We start from the raw sequence: 25,248 nt of genomic DNA on the forward strand, positions 1-25,248 counted from the left end.
GTACCCTCATCATCAGATGGTTTTGAAACATAAACACATAATTCACCGTAATAAACTATTAATGAATAAGCTTAAATTTAAAAAAATCTAGTTGTAGGGGATTTCTCTGAACATTATTAACACTAGAGCTTATTTAGATAGAAGATATATAAAGGATATAACCAAGGTTGGGGACGCACCTTTAAAGTTTAGAGAACGATCTGTTAAGCAGAGTCTGTTTGCTTTCTTCCAGAGAAATGGTTGAGGGATATGGTTAGAGTTGACACGTACACATTTCTGTTCCATTTTAAGATGTTAAGTTCAATGAATTTAGTTTGGATTTACAAAATAAATATTGATGGTTCATTCAATAATTCAATAACTTTACTGAGTGGCTACTATATGCCAGGCACCATTCAAAGTACTTGAAATACATTAATAAACAAAAGAAAGTGTAAGCCAAATTAAACTCTTAATGTTCACGTCGATCAATCTTTACTTTTAGATTTTATCTTTGGCATTTGTCACTTTTCCACATACTCTTATTGCATATTGTAAAGCAACTGCTTGGTGATATTTTGGGGAGTGCTTTAAGTGCTTCTGAATTTAAGTTAATCCCTGACTGGCATGCCCAATATTGAAAAGTGCTTTTGGATTTCCAAGCAAACTGAGTGACTTGGTTTCCGGTAGAAACACAATGAAGCTTAAATTTAAAGCAGAATCAAGTGGAATATTCTGCCTGGTAGTTACTGCCTAATCTGAGATTATCAAGGTTGAAAAAGGCAAAGCAGAAGAGGAAACTGAGTATGAACAGAATTCTCTTGTAGATTTAAGCAGCTCAAGTCACTGACCATATGCACATATAACCAGTTTAAAAAGTACTAAGTTTCAAGTACTCACCTCCACAAATGCAACATAAATGAAGTAGAGACAGCCCATTTTCAGTGCGGTATTTTAAATTGACTTTACTGAAGGCTTCATCAGAGCTGAAAAATATTTTACAAATGATCACAAAATTCATCTTTAGCATATTGCCTTTCATTTGAAAATTATAAATGCAAATCCTGTTACTATCAACTCAGAAATGTATTTTCCAAGACTATTTTGCACTTACAGAAAGAATCTTGAACCCTCTATATGAAGAATTAAAATTGAGAGGAAATTCTGTAGTTTTACATTGCAATGATATCACTGGATGTAAACACTATGATTTCAATAGTTGCTCTGGAATCACTGACAGCTGCTAGATGTCACAATAGCAAATTTAGTGGCATTTTTTAAAGATAAGTAAAAATATCAGACATAATATAGGAACTTGAGAGTCACTGTGAGTACAGAATACTTATATAATACATATATAAAATTGATTATGAAAATCAGAAAATTGTACGGGTTGTCAAATATAAAAGGCCAAGAAAAGTCAAATACGGCTTGAAATTATAGGGGTCAAGAAAGATCTTCCCTTTGTCCCTCTGAAGGTTCACTGAAATCAGCTGACAAAAGGTATATTAATAGAAGAAAAGGCATGAAATAAATTTGATCATAGTTTTACAAGGCACAAGAGACATAAGACATAAGAGCCTTCAGAATGAAGACCCAAAGATACAGGGACAACTCATTTTTATGCTTAGGTAAAACAAAGTATGGACAGCCATGTAAAAATATGATTGGAAAAGAAGAGTATGATCTAATACTAATAGGAGTATGGAAATCCAGAAAGGCCTATCCTTCTTGGCCTCTGTGAAGCATTCCTTCCTTCTGGGTATGAGGCAGGGCTCTCTTTGGAATGGGAGTCTTTTATAATCTAACAGCAAACAAGATAGGTAAGATTATTTATGTCCAGTTTTTACATAGAAATGTTGGGGGGGGTTGTGGTTACTGTACTATTTTTAGGTTTTGTGGCTAGCTTTGGTGAAAACAGGTTCCAGTTTCTATGACCTGCCTTGAGGGAAGAGGGATTTTAGTTTCTATGACTATCCTCTGGGGAAAATGAGGAGCCAGAGACAAGAGGGCAGGAGAAGATCAGAGAGAGACTTTTGCCTCTGAAGCTGCTTGTAAAGCTTTCATTTTGAGGTATCATTTTCTGAGCCTCAATAAAAATGATGCTAAAATAATCTGAAGAGTTATACTTCAAAAAGAAAGTTGTACATTCACAGTGAAGTTGGCAATGGTAACAAGAGTGCAATAACCATTTTTTGTTTACATATCACATGCCAGATACTGTAGTAAGCACTTAACCTTATTTATTCCTCACCACAGCACAATATCATGCATGTTGTCATATATATTATTTAATTCATTTTATAATTGAAGAAACTCAAGCTTAAAGAGGTTAAATAATTCACCCAAGTTGGAAAAAAAAGAACAAACTACTCAAAAGGCAGAATCAGGATAGAGTTTGAAGCCTGGGGTAACTAGAAAAATGAGGCTTTCAAGGATTACCATGCTGATGAAATGATTTTTTCCATTTTGAAAACATCAAAACATAACAGGTATTACTATATAATATTGGACATACATACTGTAAAACTAATTTTCTCAGGGGTTTATTGCTACATAGGAGCTCCAAAACTTTTTCTTCTTTCAGTATTTGCCATTAAGTTCATTATGGTTAGCTCAAAAGAATGTGCATCCTTCCCTGTTTTGCTTAGGCTGCAAGTTACTTAGTTTTTCTTGTGATGGGAAGGCCTCTCTATCCTCCCTCAACCCAATACTTTGTTTTCTTTCTTGTGCTTTTATAGTGTGTTTCATTGCTGGAAAGACCAGGGAAGAAAAGCCGAAGCAGCTCAGAGCTTCTGAATCATTGTCCATCAACATTCTCAGTTTCCAGTGACAGTTTTCTTTCGCTTTTTATTTATGGACACTGATTTTCTACAAACTTTAAGAGAAAAATCCAATCTGCCTAGCTTGAAAGGTAGAGTTCAGCTCTACCGAACACCTCTACTAGTTGAAGCCTTAACCACAAAGAAGACCTCTGTGACCTGTGAATGCATTTCCAAGTGTATTCCAAGTACCTAGTTTACGTTCTTCCAAGACATCCATAATATATTTGGCTCTGAGGGTTTAAAAGCCTGGCTGGGGCAAAGACCACACATTTCTAAGAACCATGTTATTTTGTGAAGTAGTGAAGTTATGGCCATACCATAAATAACGCTATCATTTATAAGAAAGCTCATTTTATTATAAGTAGACATTTAAAAGTGGCATTTTCATCAGAAATGATTTTGATTGCAGTATTCTTTGAGCTGGGAGAAATTGCTGATAGAAGTTAGTTAAATCTTAACTATCTTTCATGAAATTCTAAACTCTCTGCTTATATTATGAACATTTATTAACACTGGAGTTTACTTCTACAAAAGGCATTCCAAAGCAAGTTGAGGTGTGTTTCCCAATATTAGCAAGCATGTCTATGTGATCTGCTGCAGGGAAACACAGAAAGCAAGAAGGGTAGGAGGGTAAAAAAGTTTGGGAATACTATATTCCCATGGCTGCAAAAACTAACCACTAGGCTTGCCGTTTCTAATTAAAGCATTTCACTGAGGTTCTTCAATGACCCTGGATTTAGAGCCTTTCTCTTTTCAGCCGTACCTTGGAGAATAGCACTTTTTCTTTTTCTATTTTAAAATTCCAATAGCTTTTGATGTTCTTAACTTGGTGCCTTGATGATAATGTTCTGAATTTATAGTACCTTTCAAGTGTAAGTACTTTACAAGTGATATGAGACTTTGGCTCACTCACCAAAGACTATGCTATCTCTCTAAAGCTGCTGGAGATTTAAATAGGCAGGAGGCAGCTTGAAATTGACCTGTGAGGCCAAGGATATGATCTCATTTCTACTGAAAAATGTCCTGGGAGCACCAAGGACCTCAAGAGGTCGAGAATTTTAGCTTTACATTCCTTTTGAAAGGCTACCTGTGGCTCTCTAGGGCCCTCCTGGGGCAATGGTCTTTGTTCACACAAAGGCAAGGATTTCATTAATAGAATCACTCCACTTCTCACCTGGGACTATATCACAGTACCCTACCAGAGTTTAGACCTTTATCTGTGAAATCTGACCCAGTCAGAGTGTACAAGAGAACTCTGCTTCAGGCAGAAGCTGTAATACATTGAGATTATATTCTTTTTTCCAATATCTTATCACATGGTACTTCCAACCCTTTGTTTTTGGAGACATTTTCCTGAATTTCTCCATAGATAGTATGTGAGATTTTGGATATGAGTGAAATGAGTTTACTTTCAGATGCCTGTTTTCTATATATACATAATTTTTATTCATCAAGGTGCCCTGAAAGGTTCAAATTATGCATAGAACACAGAACTGCACATGAAAGTATCTTATTTAAACTTGATCTCTCAAACTTTTAATACTACTACATTTTCAACAGTAGAGCTATTCAAAGAATGAAAATTCCAAAGGGGTGGAGGGAAGGTCAAAGTTGAGATGAAAATCACCTTATTTGAGAAGGTAAAAATTGCTTTCTGACTTTGTGATCTAACTTTGATGATCCATTCAATAAGTCTGGCACAACATCTACTAAACACCTGCTATATGCCCTATCTCTGTTCTTAAGGCTCACTTCAGGTTGTTTCAGAGTCTCCTTGATATAAACTATTCACTTTTCCTGGATCCTTTGAATGCATCAGTCCTGGAAATATATATACTAGATAAAACCCTGAAATTGACTGTTAGTCCTGATATCTAATACTCTGACCAGCTTTGCAAAGCAAATGAACATGGATAAACAGAAAATACAAGATGCCAGTGTCCATTGCCTTATTTTTTAAAAAGAAAAGTACTTAGTGAAGGTTTATTGTTTACATAAATAAGATTGAAAGAAGATTAATGACTTTATTCAACAATTATTCCTCAGCTAACTGAATCTTAAACTAGACTTTACCATCCATATGTGACTCACTAGAGAGTCCTAAAGAGTTCCTTGCTTTAAACTGAGCTGCTGCTTGTTGCTTTTGTTCTCTTCTTGAATTATATCCTCCTTGAACTCATGCAACTTCTATTAATGTCAACAAAATGAATCAACAGAGAATAGACTCCTGTAATGTTTGGCAGTCAAGTGTGATTTTAATAGTACAATTTTTAGCTCAACTTTAATAACTGGAATGTACATTTTTAAAACGAGAGTTACTTTGGGGGCTATATTTGAATCCTAATTCTCACTTCCCATTAACTTCTAGTCAAACGTTTCTGTTTTGAAACATGTAATTAAAATATTCAAGATATTTAAGCAATCATTCCTAGGAGAGAAATTTCATTTTCTCTTCTTTTGCCTCTTCTAAAGTAACTGTGTATGTCAAATTCACTGCCAATTGAGCATCACTTATGTATTCTAATACCCTAAGCTCAATTTATTTTTTAATTTCCCCTTATATTTTTCATCACCTGCCATGCCACACTGAAACTTAACATATCCTAATGAGCTCATAGTGCATGCTGGGGCATGAATGAAGTTCCTAATTAAAATAAAGCCACGATTATGAATATATTTCTAATAGTAAATGCTGTCCTTAATCATTAAAAATGATAGTTCTGTACCCAAAGGTTACTTTCTTTCTTGTAGCATAATGAATTCCTTTCTTAGCCTTTACCTTTTACCCAGAAAAGTGTGCAGTTTTGTGATCCAATTAAACTTCTTTTTCATGACCTCATCCTTTCAAGAAAATATCTGACATGACCACAAGTGGAAACTTATTAAAATGTAACATTTGAACAGTTGGCCAAAAAATAACACACTGCTGTCCAAGGTATTCAGACAGGTAGATATATTTTAAAGTTAATTCATTAGTTAAAACTTATGGGAAAGCCAAGAATGTAGAAAGAAGGTAAGGATATTTTATGGGTAGTCTAGTTTCCCAAATTGATCATTTAAGTTTCAAATGGCTAGTTGCAGTGTCTTGCCTATTCATTGCAGATTCTTCCCTGACCTATCCCTCCAAGCAATAGAAGCAGATAAATAATTAGTAAGATCTCCAAGAAATATCCAGAAATATATTTATTCAATATCTTCCAAATCAAATCTTCAAACTAATAATTTGAAGTATATTCATTTATTCAGCCATTCATATAATAAACAAATAGAGCTAGAGTGACAGATACAGCAAGAATAGCTAAATATCATAAAATGAGCATAATTGTTATAAGATTGTTGTGAAGTGTAAATGAATTAGAGCTTGTAAAGCCTTTATAAACATTAGCTGCTATAATAGTTATTTCTAGTAAGACATTGGTATTGATTATTTTTACTATTTTTTTTGTTTTGTTTTGCTCTTGAAAAGAGGGTCAGGAAAGTAGAAAGGAATCATGGAGGTATGAATGGGAGAGAAGAAGAGAGGAAGGGGAAGGGGGAAGAGAAAATGATAGAAAGAGAGCTAGAGATGGAGAGGGAGAACAACAGGGAGAGACAGAGAGACAGAGAGAGATTGAGGTCAAGTTGCTTCTCAATTATTTCACAAGATATTCCTATAAAATGGTGGTTCATAACTAGTTTTACTTGGACAAACAAGAAAAGAATTAGAGAAGTAAACTGTCTTAGGGCATTATGAATTCTTTTTTCCTTTTTGTTTCCTTTTTGGTTTTGAATTTTGGGTTTGTTTGGTTTTTTTTTTTGATGATTGGGTATTTGTTAATGATTCTCATTTTTTTGTTTTGTGGCTAATTGGCAAAATACGTTACCCAAAAATGCCAAATAATATTTTCATTCTATCTCAATTATAATATGATATTTCCCCTTCAAATCCTACCTAGTACTTTGATAAAAAAAAGGTCTACTCCTCTTAAATAAGATCAGCTTGAAAAGTTTCTGGGGCTATTCATATAATAATAGCCAAATTTCATAGTTGGCTATAGTTCTGAAAATATTTTTAGAAGAGACTTCATTGAGGGATGAGCATAGTGGAATGCAACTGGCCTTAGAGGAAATTTTCAGAGAGAAAAGGCACAAAAAGGTATAATTCAGAAAACCTTTTTTTTTTTTCTATATTCTCTCTATATCGTGACTTTTTAATGAAACAGAGTGTTCTTTCAACCTTTTTTTTGTATATTATTAAAACTAGTCAATTTTAAAGTGAGGCACTGTAATTACTGACCAAACTCAATGTCAAAAACAGATTAAAAATGAGAAAAATATAGGTTGTTTTGGATTATGTTGGTAAGTCCTAGTGTTTAAAAATTATAAATTTTCTGGAATATTCTCATAGTTCTAAATGTTATAGATTGAACAGATAAAAAGTTGCATTGACAATGAAATTAGCAAAACATAGTCTTAAAATTTATTATGATAAAGAACTATAGAAACAAAATAATTTAATTGAAAACATTTTAAGTCACATGTGGAGAGCCATCACTTCCATAGTTTTTTCCAAAACTATGGAAGGATAATATGTATGTTATGGGTGGTGAATTTTTAAACGTCTATTTTTCTATTCCTATCCCCAGGAGCATTTCTAATATATAGGATACAGTAAAATTGTGAAGTGTCATGGGAAAATAAAATTTCTTCAAAGATAATTCTGATTCATGCCTCCTTACTCCTCTGAGGTTGTATAATATTCATAACCAAGATTATGAATATGATACATTTTGAAATCACATAAAGATGGATACAGTCCTAGGTAAGTCATACAAATTGTTTAATCTAATTCAAGCCAGTTTAACTTGATTAGCCTCATTTTCTTCAGGTATAACATGGCAATTGCAACACTTACTTCAGAGGGTTGTTAACATAAATAATAATGATTAAATGTTAACTAACATTTTTGAGGGATTGCCATGTGTCAGACACTGTGTTAAAGCACTTTACATATACACCATTAGGATTATCTGAGCTGATACACAAACAGATATGTAGAAGCATTTCTGGCATACGGTAAGCACTAAGTTATTTGTTTTACAAATAAACACAAATATAAATAAGGCTAGATAAGAAAAAAAGCTGCCTTTAGTGAACACATATACTAGTGGGAAGATAGACCTATAAATGGATAAAAACAACACCATGTAGTAAATGCTATTATGTTGATAAAGATTAGAGGCAGCACAGAGGAGGACGTAATCAGACAATGGTACTCTAAGGTGCCATTTCTGTCTTTCCTTCTCCTCCTGCCTTCTCTTTTTCTTCATTTCATCCTGTTGCCAATCCATTACCTAAACAAATGTCCACAGTTATGAGTGAATGCAACTTTATAGCAGAAGATGAAAGAACATTCTATTTCCATTTTCATTCTTTCCTATATCAAACTACCATTCCAAAGCTGCTATAAATTGGCATAACCAGGATAATTATTTAGCTCTTTCTGTCTTATGTTTAGTACTATATTGCTGCTTATTATATTGTGGGTAAAAGCTGTGCCAGGAAGATTGTGTATTTGAGCTGATAGAGCAATGGTGCATTACGTGGTAAAAAAATCTCTTACAATGAATGAAATTAGCATCTACCAGGAATGCCATAAAGAAAATGGTTAGCAAATGAAAAACTGTGTTTACATCAGTGATCCTTATCTTTGACTCTGGCATTAATGTGAAATATTCCTTTTTGGGCATTGTATACAGTCTCCTTGCTATCTACGGGTTTAGAGAAAGGCTGATGTCAGGCAGCACAACATAATTCTTTATCATAGAAATGATCTTTATATTATAAGAGAATTAAATAAGGGTGAGAAATGAGATTCTAACATTTATTCAGAACCTATAATGCTCCAGATACTCATTTAAATGTCAGTTCATACAACGTTATGTTTGATCTTCCCAACTACCTTTAAAATGTGGTGGATGAGCGAGTAAGACAGTTTATATTCTCAGCACACTGTTCTTTTCTTTCTTTCATCCAACATGTTATTCCAAAGAAAAGAAAATCCACAGAACTATGCCCTGGAAACAACTGACTTGTTTTCTCCCAAATTATGCTATCTTCCTTGATGAAATCAGACAAAGCAGATTATTCTGTTTTTGGTTCTCTTGACTCTCTGTAGACCATACTTGTTGCTTATTTTCTGTTCCCCTATTCCTCATTCCTTCATTAATATCACCTCGGGCAAAGAGGTCTCAGTGCAACTCAGATATCTTTCTAGAAGTATAGTTTTGAAACTTTAGAAGTATCATTTTTATTATGCATAGTTTTTGCTGGGGAGCTTGTTAAACATTCAGGTTCTTGGAAGACATCTTCAGAGATTCTGAATCATTTGATAAAGGGTAGAGTCAGGGAATCTAAAATTTTGGCAAGTACTCAGTTGCCATTAACATTAAGAGTCCCCTAGTTCTTGGAGAAACGTCATTCTAGACTGGAAAATCCTCTCCTCAGCTTCCTTGTCATCACTTCTGGCTACTGGGACATTCTGTAGCTTCTTTAATGGCAGCAGCACCTGGCTATTAGTCTTTCTCTCTCAAAATGCCTCACTATTATCCACAGTAAATTTGACAGCCATTTTGATAAGCCTTCGAATACTCTAGTCTCAAAATTCTTCAAATCCCTTTCAATCAAAATCATTAAAAGCTATATTTCAGATTATGGTATCATCTTAAATTGTTCTAATGTTTTACATGTTTAATTTTGAAGTCATCCTCTTCGTAAAATCTTTCACTCTTTCTAACTTTTAATAAGCTATTTGTTACTCCCATTTTATGATAAAGTCTTCTGTCCTTCAAACTGTCCTTATTTATCCAATCAATCATGATAATAGAAATTTCCAATTATTCAATGCTTACTATGTGTTAGGCCCTGTACTAAGTAGTTAATTTACATCATTTAAAAAATATTCTGTGAGGTAATTATTATTCACCTCATTTTGTAGATGCAAATGAGGCTTAAAGAGATTAAAAAACACATTCATGGATACACAGCTTATAAATAGAAGAAGCTGTATTTAAAACCATGTTTGTAGGATTCTAAAATTCTTACATTAATTTACACAGTTGTTTTTTTTTTGTTTTTTTTTTTTTTTCCTTTGACGTCTTGCCAGGCTGGAGTGCAGTGGTGCGATATCGGCTCACTGCAACCTCCAACTTTCTGGTTCGAGTGATTCTCCTGCCTCAGCCTGCTGAGTAGCTGGGATTACAGGCATGCGTCACCATGCCCAGCAAATTTTTGTGTTTTTAGTAGAGATGAGGTTTCACCATGTTGGCCAGGATGGTCTCCATCTCCTGACCTCGTGACCCACCTGCCTCGGCCTCACATATCTTTCTTACTCAACTCAGATAATATGGTCAAGACAATATTTTTTCTCATTTTTCCTAAACGTTCTATGGTACTCATTGATTCTTGGCTATACACCTTTTTTTAACTATGCCTTTTATCTATAATGCTTCCAAAACATCAGTGAATAAATCAGGACCTAAATTCTGTTTTTGTAATCAGGGTATAGTAAGAAGAGCACTATCTATGGAGTCAGGCAGACCTTGACACAAATCACATTCCAGGATTTACTGATCATGTGATTTGACAACTCCCAATGCCTTGTTTCTAATCCTTAGTTTATTACCCACCAGAGTTAATATTATTCAGCACACATGATATGACAACAATCTACATATGAGTATAGATTAAATAATGTCTTATATTTGATGCATCCAGAACAACACTTTAATATGAGCTGGCACTCAACAAATTCTGGACTGTAAGCTCCCTGACAAAGATTCCTGCCTCTCACCCCCAATACTAATCAGAAAAGAGAAGGTCACAGTTGTTGCATTTAGTAGAAACATAGGAAAAGACTGTTATAGCAGTTGTCAAGATAGCTTGTAGTTGTCAACGTGGTATGAGAAAGAACCTACATCTTAAATCCATTGTTAAGCCTAATATTTAAGTTTGGATAAGTCTAGTTTAAGCTAGCCTTGACATATTTGCTCAATACTTTCTAATTAAAAAATAACACTAAAAAACTGAGGCTTTGACCTTTAAAAGTTGAGGAAAATCTCTTCAATTTTTCACATTTCATTTAGCATATGTATTTGAGTCAATAAAAGCTGGATGTTTATGATTAAGTTCTATATTCATATTTTTCCAACAAAGCAAATACATATTTATAATTCTACTATACTAAAGTGCCAGTTATATCTCTAAAGTAATTTCAAATGTTGCCCCATATCTCAGCATGTGAAACTACTTGCAAAACTCATATCAGTGTATCTCATCATGAGTGTCAGTGTTGTGTTCATTATCCTGAGCCAAACTACAGAGAGAATCAACTATTTTCCAAACCATAAATTGAACACTTGTGAAAGCCTTGTAAAATCCATTGACAAATTTCATACATGGATGCTTTTATTTGCCAGTTATGTGAGATTTATGTATTTACTATATTTAAAATTTCATTTTTAAGATATGTCATTTGGTCATTGCTTTACACTTGTCTTCTAAGTAAGATAGAGGGAGTTCTTTGCCATGAGTGCATTACATGAATAAAACAGCTATACTGAACATGGCTAATTGGCCTATGTGAAACTTTTCCTTATTCAGTCAGGTAACTTTCTTGACTCTCTAAAGTGCATCTAGTTTCTCAATGTCAGATTCAATTTATCCAGAAGGTTTTTTGTGTATATGAGGGTCCTTCTCTTCTTCCCTGAACATTTTGTGTTTTCCAAGGTTGTGACACTCTCCCGGATTATTTTTCTTTTGTTATCAGGGAACAAAACCTACTGAAATCCTGAAGCCAATATTATACGTTGTTATATGATTGTTCAGGGGCAGAATGATACTCAGTTCCATTAAGGGATAGCCTTTCAATGTCAAGAGACCAGAGGGTTTGTTAAAATTGGACTTATCCTCGTAGTTCAAAGAGAACAATATGGGTAATATGCGACCACTATTTGGGAAGAAAAATCTTGCTTTTCATTGCTGGCATGGTTTACAAGAATGATCTAATTCCAGAGAAGATGACTGAGATCAGCAATAGCTTGCATTCAAAAGCTAGTCCTAAGTTCTTTTTTTAACCTTTAGTGATGGCAGATTGCAAGTCATATTTTAAGGAGGTTAGACATTAAGGTTTGCATTTTGAGAACTATGTGAGTGGTCAAAAAGAGATAATCTGACATCCTAAGGCTTAGAACATGACTCCTTATGTCTGAGGTTTTATGGGTTTAAAAAACATATAGATATTTTAAAAAATAAGGTAAATACTGAAGACACTTATACAAAGAAATAATAACTTTTACAACTTTACCCAAATATATGCCTCAGTTCTGTCAGTTCTTTTTCCTTGATCTGCAGGTCATCTTCTAATTTTTCTATTGTGATAACATATGATTCACTAACTTTTTTCTTCCATTCATCTAGTACAGAAGAACAAATGAGATTGATTCATGGTTGTGTTTTGCAAAATGTAGACAGATCATAACATACAAGTAATCAAAACTGTTTTTTATTCTAGATTTGACAATACTCAATTTAAATTAATGATTGTGAGTTTAAAATGCAGATGTTTATATTTAAAAAGCAATCATATTGAATTGTAGTGATTAAGAACCCATTTGATATTGGATAATATATTTACATAAAAAATATATTTGACTTATTTCATTTGATTTTATTGCATTTTAATTATAGCAATCTCTAGTTGCAAGATGGTTTTTAGTTTTTAAATACTAGATACTTCAGATATAATTCTTAAATCCCTATATTCAGCAATATTCCAAATTTTCCTGTAACATCATACCAAGGAACTAAAATAACATTTTCATAAAAAATTTCCTGTTTGCTGTAAAAATCTTCAGAAAAAAATAATTTGAGTTCAGATAGTTTTTTAAAGACTTCCATATAATATGCTGCCTTATCTTCTGTATACAAATTAACACATATTCTAATGAGTTGTTAGTTATCAGTAACTATAATTGAACCATGTTATATTTAAAGAAATAAGAATAATCAGAATAATTACCAGTACAAGTTTGAGTTGGTCTAGATTTATAATTTCCCATTTGTTATAAGTTTCTTCTTTTCTCCAGGGAAGTTCTTCAAGTTATAAGATTCCAAGTGCAGTGACAGTCCAGTTGAAAAATACTTTGATAGTCTGGCTAAAAATAGGCCCAACTGCCAAATGGAATGTCAGACAACAATGACAAAGAACAAAATAATGCGTGCTTTCAAGGGTGAAATCATAAAGGGAACTAATCCGTCTGTTTAAAAGAACTGTATCAAAAATAAATAGCAAATGTTTCAATAGGATTATTTCCTTCCATCAATTGATTATCTACCTATACATACTTTCATGGACCATTTATTTAATAGATATATCTAGAAAGTGATTTAGTTACTTCTGAAGTTCACAAAAGAGCTATTAAAACTACTTAGACCTTTTTTCAAGATTTTCTCCTAAGCCAAAATAATGGCAGTTGGAAAAGAGTGGTAATATAATGTCTACATAAATAAATAATAAAAACTCATAATCTCTAGCATATAACTAATAGAAATGAATGTAAGTTTGGTCTATATAGGAACTACATAATTATGTTTGTATGAGGAAATTCTCAACACAGACCATGATTTATACTACTTGTTGATTATTCTGACCATAAGAATCATAGATAAGAATCAAATACATTAATTTCTACAAATAACAATTCATAAAATAATAAATGAAAAAAACAGCAAGATTAAGAATAAGAAGATTGAGTATTTGCTATGTGTTAGGCCATAGTCTAAGTGCTTTAGATATATTTCATTATTTAACCCCATATGATCTTGCTAGATAGATGTTATCACAAATTATGGATGAGAAAATACAGAGTTGTTAGTAAGTTGGAAGTCTCAAATCAATTCTGATCATGTGACTCTAACATCCAAGCTAGATATTATTGATGTGTCTTCCATAATTTCTCTTTTATTGATCTTCCATTTACTTCATGGGGACATTTCTCTTTGTACGCATACAGTGTGCATATTTCTACTGATATAAAGAACATAGGCTATAATGTAGAATAAATGGGAAACCCAGAATGAAAACATTAAATTTTTAACTGTATATTTATTTCAGATAATTTAACACCTAGAAAGTATAAATTTTGATCTTCAGATTCACATCCAGAGGATGTAGCTTTAATGTAGATATGGATTTCATATTTTCTATAGTTTAATGTTAAACAACTCTCATTTTTTGAATAAATGATTACACAAAGTTAGGATTCACTACATCTTTTACCAGCAAAAGTAATCGAGGTTTCAGAGGAAAGGCTTCCATACTGATAAGATCTAGTTGGGGCATCAAGTATCTGGCTTCATAGATACTTCTTCTCACCTGGACATCTCCTTTTCCCTTCTCATCAGTACATGCCAACCACAGCTGTTGATACTTGTTATACTGCAGTGGCATCTGGTCACCTTGGTCCATGCAGTCTACATTCTCCTTGTTTGAAGGCCAGACATCTTCAGTTCCACCAGCTTTCTCTAAGCACTTGTATGACCCCCATTTTCTTAGTTTGGAAAGTCTTTGTTTTGTCCAGGAATCTGCCTGCCTTAATCTCATCTTCCTTCCTTTTCTTGAAGACAATTCTGGATAGCCTTCTTTAAAAGGCCTGCAATCTCCTTGGATAATAAGTTACCAGTTCTCTCTCCTCTCAGGGTTTCTTAAAACAATCCATGATTTCTATACTCTCAATCTAGAAAGACAAAAATGGGAGCAGGGTTCTAGGCCTTCTAGAGGACAACTAAAAATCTATTTTCTTATTTATCTCTAATATCTCAGATCTTCCATCAGAGTGTGTGCACACGCGCGTGTGTATGTGTGTGTGTGCACACACACATAGGTATCTTTTCTAAATATAGAGAAAAAATTAACTCAAATTATCTTGCACTTGTTTCTAATTTCATGTTTGTGACACAAGTCTGATGGACTGGTTTTTAGGATTTTTTTCCCTTTGATTTTCAAAGTTAGTTTTATTCTCTTAAAAAGCCTATTTTTACAAATGAAAGCTTTGACTTTCAAAGTTGTGATTTCTGCCGTGAGCTTGAAAATCCAATAACCAACTCAGCTGAATTCTACCACATTCTAATGCAATACATTTTGCTGGAAAAAAAATTAAAGGATAGCAACATAAGAAATGCAGAAAATTACCCAAAATATTAACCATTATTGAACTATAATAGTTTCCTGATTTGAAAGAAACAATGTTTATTTATAAGCCCTTCTTAAGAATGTGCATCTAGGTAATGGTTTGAGGTAGGAGAGTAATTTTTCTGGGTACCTTCAGCTTGATGAAGAAATGCTGGAAAAAGTAAATGATTCAGGATAATATCCATGCATCCCATTTCCAAAGAATGTTAGAAAGAAAGAAAATAGAATAAAAAAATATTTTCCCTAATACTCAGTACGTTTCTGTAAAAATTACTTCTTTCTAATGAAGAGTCGGTCACATACTTTAACATCAATCCTACTCTTCCCAGTCCTGAGACATCTAAAAATGGAGAAAGTATGTTATATCATACATTATCTAAAACACAACTTGATTACAAAAGTAGTCAGCTTTCAAACTTCAGTGAAAATAGGCAACATGAGTAGCTTTGTTAAAAAAAAATAGAAACTTGGGCTCCATCCCCAGAAATTCTGATTCAGTAGATCAAGAGTAGGGCCCAGGAATCTAAATTTTAACAAGGAACGCTGATGATTCTAATGTAGCTGCTACTTGAAGCATCATTTAGAAGCACTATTTAAGACTGCTTAAAATGAGATGCCTACTTAACAGAATTTTTTTTTTGCCTTTGAACTTTATGTGAGAGAAAAGAGATAAGTAGAATAAAAACAAAAGAAAGATTATTCAGATTGAGTCTCACAGAGTTCTATCCTATGGTAATTGCTGGGGCAATAAATGATTCAGCTGTGCAAGTATCGTCTCATATTTTAAAAGTGCTTTACAAAAAATTGAAGCAACCAAGATATTCCTTCATAAGTGAACAGATACACTGTGGTATATCCAGAAAATGGAAGATTATTCAGCAATGAAAAGAAAGGAGCCATGAAAACTCATGGAAGAACTTTAAATGTGTGTCAGTAAGTGAAATAAGCCAGTCTAATAAGGCTACACACTGTGTGATTCCAAATATGCAACATTTTGGAAAAGGTATAACTATAGAAACAGTAAAAAGATCAGTGGTTGCCAGAGGTACAGGAGAGAGAGGAAGAGATGAGTAGGTGGAGCAGAGTTCCCTTTAGAGTACAGAAATATTCTGTATGATACTATAAAGGTGGATACATGACATTATCCATTTGGTGAAACTCATAGAACTATATAACACTATGTAAACTATGGACTTTAGTTAAAATCATATATCAATATTGGTTTATTAATGTTAACAAATATATAAGACGTTATAAGAAAAATCATGTGTGTGTAGGGGGAGTATGTAGTAACTCTGTACTTTCCTTTTTTTTTGTAAATTTAAAACAATTCTAACAAAATATTAATTTTAAAAATCATAGGAAATTAGAAAATAAAGGATGCAAACAATAATAATTCCCTAACGAGAGCATTTGAAGCATTCAAGGAAATTTAATAATTTGTAAAGTAAAGCCAATTCTAATACATGATTAATAGTAAGGTTTCTTTTCTTCATTAGAAAATGTCAGAACACATTTAGTAAATATTATTTCTTCAACTACTTTGCTTCAACTAAGTTTGATATTCTATTGAATTGCCTTAATCTAGTTTTAATGCCCCTGTATTTTCAACTGATTTATCAGACCACTTCTGCATACAAGTAGATATATTCTAATACTCATTCAATAAGCCTACTTATGTTTTTTCTGCATTACTTTATTTGGGGTTGATATTTATCCCAATCTACACTTATGCATCTACTATTTATATTTATTTTACATTGATTTTTTATAAAGATTTAAAAGGATGCTTTCAAAGTGAAAAGAATAAAAATTGACATTGACACTTCTACATTTATGGATCCAACAGAAGGATGATAAAGGAACTATATCCCATGAAATTAAACTAATGCACTTGGAACAATTATTATCACATTTAGGAGTTGAATTCATTTATACTTTGATAATTTCCTCATTGTATGTGAGTCCTTATTAATATATTTGTATGTTTTAGGGAATCATAGAGTTTCAATGTGTTGCATCTGGTTGACAATTAAGTTAATCATTGCTTTAAACATAAAAATCTGGAATCACTAGTTAGCTTATATTTAGGTTTTTTCCTTACTGTGTTTTGGAGTCCCAGGTTGTATTTTAATAAAGGCAAGGATAGGAAATGGTTTTTCAATGTTGACCAGAAAGAAGATATGTAGAAGAGTAGATCAAATAATCTGGACATTCAATATAATGTTATGCCAGTCCATTATATTGACATTATTGTGTTATCATGAAGTTTCATGAGCAGCAAGTAACAAGTATTTAAATGTTTAGTGAAACACATGCAAACTAGATGTTGATAGATCAAATTACAAGAAATCAAGCTACTCTATCACAGTGAATTTTCTGGGTGTCCAAGGGCAATAGAGTGCTTGATTCCTCACAATTTAAGCAACAAATTATGTTTTCTTGCTTTTGAGTTTTTGCTTTTCTGATATAAGAAAAATGGTAGAGTATTTTTAATTTGAATTTCTTTTTTCATGACTGAATTTTGGATATTGTCAGGTATTTAAAAGCCATTTTTATAGCTTTTTCTGTGAATTTTAAAATTATTATTAAGTTCTGGGGTACATGTGCAGAATGCAGGTTTGTTACATAGGTGTACACGTGCCATGGTGGTTTGTTGCATCCATCACCTCATCACCTACATTAGGTATTTCTCCTAATGCTATCCTTCCTTTAGCTCACATCCCCCGAGAGGCCTCAGTGTGTAATGATCCCCTCCCAGTGTCCATGTGTTCTCATTGTTCAACTCCCACTTATGAGAGAGAATATGCAGTATTTGGTTTTCTTTCCTTGTGTATATATTAAGGGCCACAAGAGATATACTGATAAAGGCATACAGTGCATAATAATCACATCAGGGCAAACAGGGTATCCATCACATCAAGCATTTATCTGTTCTGTTATAAGCAATCAAATTATAAACTTTTAGTTATTTTCAAATGTACAATTAAATTATTTTGTACTATAGTCACCCTGTTATGCTAATGAACACTAGGTCTCATTCACCCTTTTGAACTATTTTTTGTACCCCTGAACCAACCCCACTGCCCACCACCCTCTACCCTTCCCAGCTTCTGGTAGCCACTCTTGTATTCTCCATCTCCTTGAGTTCAATTGTTTTTATTTTTAGATCCCATAAATTAAGGAGAATAAGCAAAATTTGTCTTTCTGTGTGTGGCTTACTTCACTTCACATATTATCTCCAGTACCATCTGTGTTGTTGCAAATGACAGGATCACATTCTTTTTTATGGCTGAATAGTACTCCATTGCATGTATGTATCACATATTCTTAATCCATTTATCCATTGGTGGGCAATTTGGATGCTTTCAAATCTTAGCTATTGTGAATAAATGATTCCACAAACATAGGAGTGAGGTTATCTCTTTGATACACTGATTTCTTTTGGATATGGAATTCAGAAGTGGGATTGCTGGATTATATGATAGGTCAATTTTTAGTTTTTTGTGGAAGCTACAAACTTCTCCATAGTAGTTGTATTCATTTTCATTCCTACCAACAGTGCAAGGATTCCATTTTCTACACATCCTTGCCAGCATTTTTTATTGCCTGTCTTTTTGATATAAGCCATTTTAACTGAGATGAGAAGATAGCTTATTGTAGTTTTGATTTGCATTTTCCTGATCATAAATGATGTTGAGTACTTTTCATATGCCTGTTTATCATTTGTATGTTTTCTTTTAAGAAATACGTTTTCAAATATTTTGCACATTTTAAAATTAGATTATTATGTTTTTCCTATCAAGTCGTTTGAGCTCTTTAGAAAATTCTGGATATAAATTAATTGCTGTCAGATGGGTAGTTTGCAAATATTTTCACCCATTTTTTATGTAGTCTCCACATTGTTGATTGTTTCCTTGCTATGAAGAAACTCTTTAACTTCATGTGATCCCACTTGTCCATTTCTACTTTGGTTGCCTGTGCTCATAGGATATTACTCGAGAAATATTTGCCCAGTTCAATGTCCTGGAGAGTTTCCCCAGTGTTTTCTTTTAGTAATGTCATAGTTTGAGGTCTTACAGTTAAGCCTTTAATCCATTTTGATTTGATTTTTCTATATGGCAAGAGATAGAGATCTAGTTTCATTCTTCTGCATATGGATATCACGTTTTCCGAGTACCATTTATTGAAGACACTGTCATTTTGCCAATATATGTGCCTGTCATCCTTGTCAAAAATGAGTTCACTATAGAAGTATGAATTTATCTCTGGGCTCTCTACTCTGCTCCATTAATCTATGTGTCTGCTTTAATGCCAGTACCATGACATTTTGGATACTGTAGCTCTGTAGAATAATTTAGAGTCAAGTGGTGCGATTCCTCCAGTTTTGTTCTTTCTGCATAGGATAGCTTTGGTTACTGTGGGTCTTTTGTGGTTCCACACAAAATTTAAAATTGTTTTTTTTTTCTATTTCTGTGAATAACGTCATTGGTATTTTGATAGAGATTGCATTGAGTCTGTAGATTGCTTTGGGTAGTATGAACATTTTAACAATATTAATTCTTCCAATTCATAAACATGGGCAATTTTTTTCATCTCTGTATGTTAGTTTTTAATTTTAGAGCTCTTTCAATTTTTTGGTTAATTCCTAGATATTTATTTGTAGCTACTGTAAGAGGGATTAATTCCTTGATTTCTTTTCATATTGTTTGCTATTGGCATATAAAAATGCTACTGATTTTTGTATGTTGATTTTGTATCCTGCAACTTCACTGAATTTATTAGTTTGAATCGTTTTCTTGTGGAGTCTTTAGGTTTTTCCAAATACAAGATGATACCATCGGTAAATAAGGATATTTTGACTTCCTTCTTTTAAATTTGAATGTCCTTTTTTTTCTTCCTCTTCTCTGATTGCTCTAGCTAGGACTTCAGTGCTATGTTAAATAACAGTGGTGAAAATGGGCATCCCTGTGTTGCAGATCTTAAAGGAAAGGCTTTTGGTATTTTCCCATTTAGTATGATACTAGCTGTAGGTTTCTCATAGATGGTTTTTATTATGTTTGTTTCTTCTATATCCAGTTTTATGATGATTTTTACCATGTAAAGATGTTGAATTTTAGCAAATGTTTTTTCAGCATCAACTGAAATGTCCATGTGATTTTTGTACATCATTTGATTGATAGGACGTAGTACATTAATTGATTTGCATATGTTGAACCATTCTTGCATCCCTGAGATAAATCCCACTTGGTCATGATGAATTATCTTTTTAATGTGTTGTTGAATTTGGATTGCTAGTATTTAATTGAGGGTTTTTGCACCAATATTTATCCGTAATACTGACCTATAGTTTTCATTTTTTGATGGGTCTTTGGTTTTGTTATCAGGTTATTACTGGCCTCATAGAATGAGTTTGGAAGTATTTTTTTCCTTTTCCATTTGTCTGAACAGTTAGAGTGGGATTGGTATCATTCTTTTATAAAATGTTTGGTAGAATTCAGCAATGAAACTGTCAGGTCCAGGCTTTTCTTTGCTAAGAGGTGCTTTATATTATTGCTTTGGTCTCTTTACTTGCTATTGATCTGTTTAGGTTTTGGATTTCCTCCTGGTTAAATTTTAGTAGGTTGTATGTGTCTAGAAATTGGTTCATTCCTTCTATATTCTCCAATTTATTGGAATATAGTTGCTCATAGTAGCTACCAATGATCCTCTGAATTTCTGTGGCAACAGTTCTATTGTTTCCTTTTTCATTTCTGGTTTTATTTGAATCATTTCTTTTTTCTTAGTCTGGCTAAAGGTTTTTTGTTTATCTTTTCAAAAAAAACCCTTTTTGTTTCATTGCCATTTTGTATTGTTTTCTTTATTTCAAATTCATATATTTCTGCTCTTATATTTATTATTTCTTTTCTTCTACTAAGTTTGGGTTTGGTTTGGTTTTGCTTCTCTAGTTCTTTAAGTTGCATCATTAGGTTGTGTATTTGAAGTTTTTCTTCTTTTCTGATGTAGACACTTATAACTATAAACTTCATTCTTAGTACTGCTTTTGCTGTATCCCAAAGATGTTGATATATTTTGTCACCACTATCATTTGTTTCAAGAAATCTTTCAATTTCCTTCTTAATTTCTTCATTGACTCACTGGTTATTCAGGAAAGTGTTGTTTAATTTCTCTGTGTTTGTATAGTTTCCAGAATTTCTCATGTTATTTATCTCTAGTTTTATTCCATTGTGGTCAGAGAAGATCCTTGATATTATTTCAGTTTTTGTGAATGTTTCAAGACATGGTCTATCATTGAGAATGATCTGTGTGCTGAGGAAAAGAATGTGTATTCCCACAGCCATTGGACAAAATGTTCTGTAAATATCTATTTGTCTATTTGGTGCATAGTGTAGTTAATGTCCAATGTTTCTTTGTTGATTTCCTGTCTAGACAATTTTTCTAGTGCTGAAAAGTCTGCTGTTGAAGTTTCTAGCTATTATTGCATTGGGGCCGATCTCTCTCTTTACTTCTAAGAAAATTTGCTTTATGTACCTGACTGCTCCAGTGTTGGGTGCATATATATTTAGATTTGTGATATCCTCTTGCTGAATTGACCCCTGTACCATTGTGTACTGACTTTTTTTTTTAATTGTACTTTAAGTTCTGAGGTACATGTGTAGATCACACAGGATTGTTGCATAGGTACACACATGCCATGGTGGTTTGCTGTCTCTATCCCGCCATCACTTACATCAGGCATTTCTCCCAATGTTATCCTCCACAACCTCCCCATCCCCCACTGTCCCTCCCCTAGCCCCCTACCCCCCAACAGACTCCAGTGTGTGATGCTCCCCTCCTTGTGCTTACGTGTTCTCACTGTTCAACACCCACCTATGAGTGGGTACATGTGGTATTTGGTTTTCTGTTCTGTGTCAGTTTGCTGAGAATGAGTTTCCAGATTCATCTATCTCCTTACAAAGGACATGAGCTCATCATTTTTTATGGCTGCATAGTATTCCATGGTGTATATGTACCACATTTTCTTTGTCCACTCTATCATTGATGGGCATTTGGGTTGGTTCCAGGTCTTTGCTATTGTAAACAGTGCCACAATGAATATACGTGTGCATGTGTCTTTATAACAGAACAATTTATAATCATTTGGATATGTAACCAGTAATGGGATTGCTGGGTCAAATGGAATTTCTATTTCTAGATCCTTGAGGAATCACCACACTGTCTTTCACAACGATTGAACTAACTTACACTCCCACCAATAGTGTAAAAGTGTTTCTATTTCTCCACATCCTCTCCAGCATCTGTTGTCTCCAAATTTTTTAATGACCGCCATTCTAACTGGTGTGAGATGGTATCTCAATGTGGTTTTGATTTGCATTTCTCTAATGACCAGTGATGATGAGCCTTTTTTTAGATGTTTCTTGGCCTCATAAACGTCTTCTTTTGAAAAGTGTCTGTTCCACATCTTTTGCCCACTTTTGAATGGGTTTTTTTTTTGGTAAATTTTTTCTCTTTTTTAAAGCTTTTGTATTGAAATCTATTTTGTCTGATGTAAGTATAGCTATGCATGCTCTTTTTTGGTTTGCATTGGCATGGAATATCTTTTTTCATCCCTTTATCTTTCATCCCTTTGTCTATGTGTCTTTGCAGATAAAACATGTTTCTTGTAGGCAACAGATTATTGGGTCTTTTTTTCCCATCCATTCAGCCAGTCTATATTTCTTGATTGGAGTTTAGTCCATTTACTTCCAAAATTATTATTGATGAAGAGGGATTTAGCTCCTGCTATTTTGTTACTTGTTTTCTAGTAGCTTTATGATTTTCTCTTCCTATCTTCTTTCTGCCTTTTGTCTGATGTAAGTATAGCTACTCATGCCCTTTTTTGTTTTCCATTGGCATGGAATAACTTTTTTCATCCCTTTATCTTCATCTTTCTCCCCTTTGTCTACATAAATCTTTATAGATGCAATATGTTTCTTGCAGGAAACAGATTATTGGGTCTTTTATTTTTTTTTTCCATCCATTCAGCCAGTTGATGCCTTTTGATTAGAGAGAGTTTAGTCCATTTACATTCAATGTTATTATTGATAAAGAGGGACTTAGCTCCTGCTATTTTGTTGTTTTTTAGTTGTTTTACGATTTTCTCTCTATCTTCATTTCTGCCTTCCTTTTAGTGAAGGTAATTTTCTTTGGTGGTATGATTTGTTTTCTTGCTTTTTAAATTTTGTGTATATGCCACATGTGTTTTTGATTGGAGGTTACCATGAGTCTTGCAAATACTATCTTATAACCCGTTATTGTAAGCTGATAACAATTTAACATTGCTTACGTAAACAAAAAAAGCATAGAGAAAACTAACAAAAACTCTACATCTTAAATTTTTCCCCCACTTTTAATTTTTTGTTTTCATTTATGTCTAAATGTACTATCTATGTCTTCAAAATTTGTTGTTGAAGTTATTTTTTATTGGCTTATCTTTTAGTCTTTCTACTTGAGTGGTTTACACACCACAGTTATAGTGTTATAGTATTCTGTGTTTTTCTGTGTACTTACTATTACCAGTGAGTTTTGTACTTTCAGATGATTTGTTACTGCTCATTAACTCCCCTTTCTTTCTGATTGAAGTACTTCCTTTAGCAGTTCTTATAGGACAGGTCTGGTGTTGATGAAATTCCTTAGCTTTAGTGTGTCTGGGAAAGCAGTTCTCCTACAGGTTTGAAGAATATTTTCACCAGATATACTATTTTAAGGTATCAGGTTTTTTGTTTTTGTTTGTTTGTTTTTTTCAGAACTTTAAATATATCATGTCACTCTCTCCTGATCTGCAAGGTTTCCACTGAAAAGTCTTCAGCCAGATGTATTGGAGCTCCATTATATGTTATTTGTTTCCTTTCTCTTGCTGCTTTTACAATTTTTTTCTTTATCCTTGACTTTGGGTGTTTGGCACCCAAACTATGAGGCACAGTCTTTCCCACTCTTCCCTCCCCTTTCCATAGGCAGAGGAGCCTCACACTGTGCTCAACACCATCACTGGCCCATGGTGAGTACTGCCAGACTACTGCCAGTGTTCCCTTAAGACCCAAGGGCTGTTAAGTCTGCTTGTGGTGAATGCCATCTGGCCTGGGACTCAACTTTCAGGACAATGGGCTCACCAGTAGCCCAGAGCAGATCTCAAAATGCTGTCCAAGAGCCAAGGCCTAGAATTAGGGACCTTAAGAGCCTACTTGGTGCTCTTCCTTACGGTGGCTGAGCTGATATCTAAGTTGCAAGACAAAGCCTCCTTTATTTTCACTCTGCTGTTCTCAAGTAGAAGGTGTCTCTCACTGTAGCCACCACAGCTGGAAAAGTGCTGAGTCTCATCTGAAGCCAGCAATTCTCTGAGTTTTACCCAAAGCCCATAGCATACTACTTAAGTATCACTGCTGGTTATTCAGGGCCAAATGGCTCTTTCTTTAGTCAGCAGGCCCTGCCAAAACTTGGTCCTTCCCTTCAAGGCAGCAGGTTCTCTTCTGGCCCAGGATGTGTTTAGAAATGTGTTCTGAAGCTAGATCCTGGAAAGGGAACCTCATGGCTCTGACCAGTGCCCTATTCTACTGTGACTGAGCTGGTATTGAAGATGTAAGACCAAGTCCTCTTTACTCTTTCCTCTCCTTTTTGAGAGTTTTATTTTCACTTGTCAATTATCTACCTGTGGCTGTTCCTCAAAGTGAAAAGAAATATATTTTAATACAGGCAGGATAAATTATTTAAAGATTTGAAAATTGGGACTATATAATGTGGTTGTTAGAGAATCCATAGACATGTAGCTATTATGTAGCTAAATTAGATAAATAAGTTTGTTTGGTTCCCCCTTGTTGACCCAAATGGCTAATTCCCTGTTACTTACTGCAGCAGACTCCAGTAATAGAGGAAGCAGGAAGCTGCTTGTCTGCTACAGTGTGACCACTGAAAATTAAAATCAGTCCTGGTAGTTCTTCAATTTGAAGGGAAATGCCGTGCCTGATCTTTAAAAAATGTTGAAGGCCCTGAGATAGAAGAACATTATCTAAGCACCATGTCTCTGGGTTTATATACGTTCCTTGAGTTAGTGTGCTGAGTGATTCCATATGACCAGTTCTTTGCTTATTCCTTCCAAGCAGAGAAAGTCTCAGTAAGCCATCTGTCTATAGTTGCCATTATTTTTGTTGCTTCTCCTGTATCTTCTTAATGGCAGAATGG

The 25,248-nt window shown here is 33.8% G+C and overlaps 1 protein-coding gene across 2 annotated transcripts in view; it reads right to left on the reverse strand.

Moving 5' to 3' along the window:
* Positions 1-25,248, reverse strand: part of LOC108306626 (serine/threonine-protein kinase TNNI3K) — a 326,709-nt gene that overhangs the window by 277,203 nt on the left and 24,258 nt on the right. Inside the window, exons 3-6 of one of the 2 annotated variants that reach the window (XM_017531750.2) lie at positions 14,218-14,578; positions 12,862-13,013; positions 12,148-12,256; positions 880-965 (exon numbers count right to left, since the gene is read on the reverse strand). In XM_017531750.2, coding sequence (XP_017387239.1) covers positions 880-965; positions 12,148-12,256; positions 12,862-12,901 — 235 coding nt within the window. In that variant the 5' untranslated portion in view covers positions 12,902-13,013; positions 14,218-14,578. Of the gene's footprint in view, positions 1-879; positions 966-12,147; positions 12,257-12,861; positions 13,014-14,217; positions 14,579-25,248 lie in introns of those variants that run through there. The other variant, XM_037739690.1, reaches the window with a different exon arrangement.

Source organism: Cebus imitator, unplaced genomic scaffold (genome assembly GCF_001604975.1).
Source record: "Cebus imitator isolate Cc_AM_T3 unplaced genomic scaffold, Cebus_imitator-1.0 Scaffold3, whole genome shotgun sequence".
Lineage (NCBI taxonomy): Eukaryota > Metazoa > Chordata > Mammalia > Primates > Cebidae > Cebus > Cebus imitator.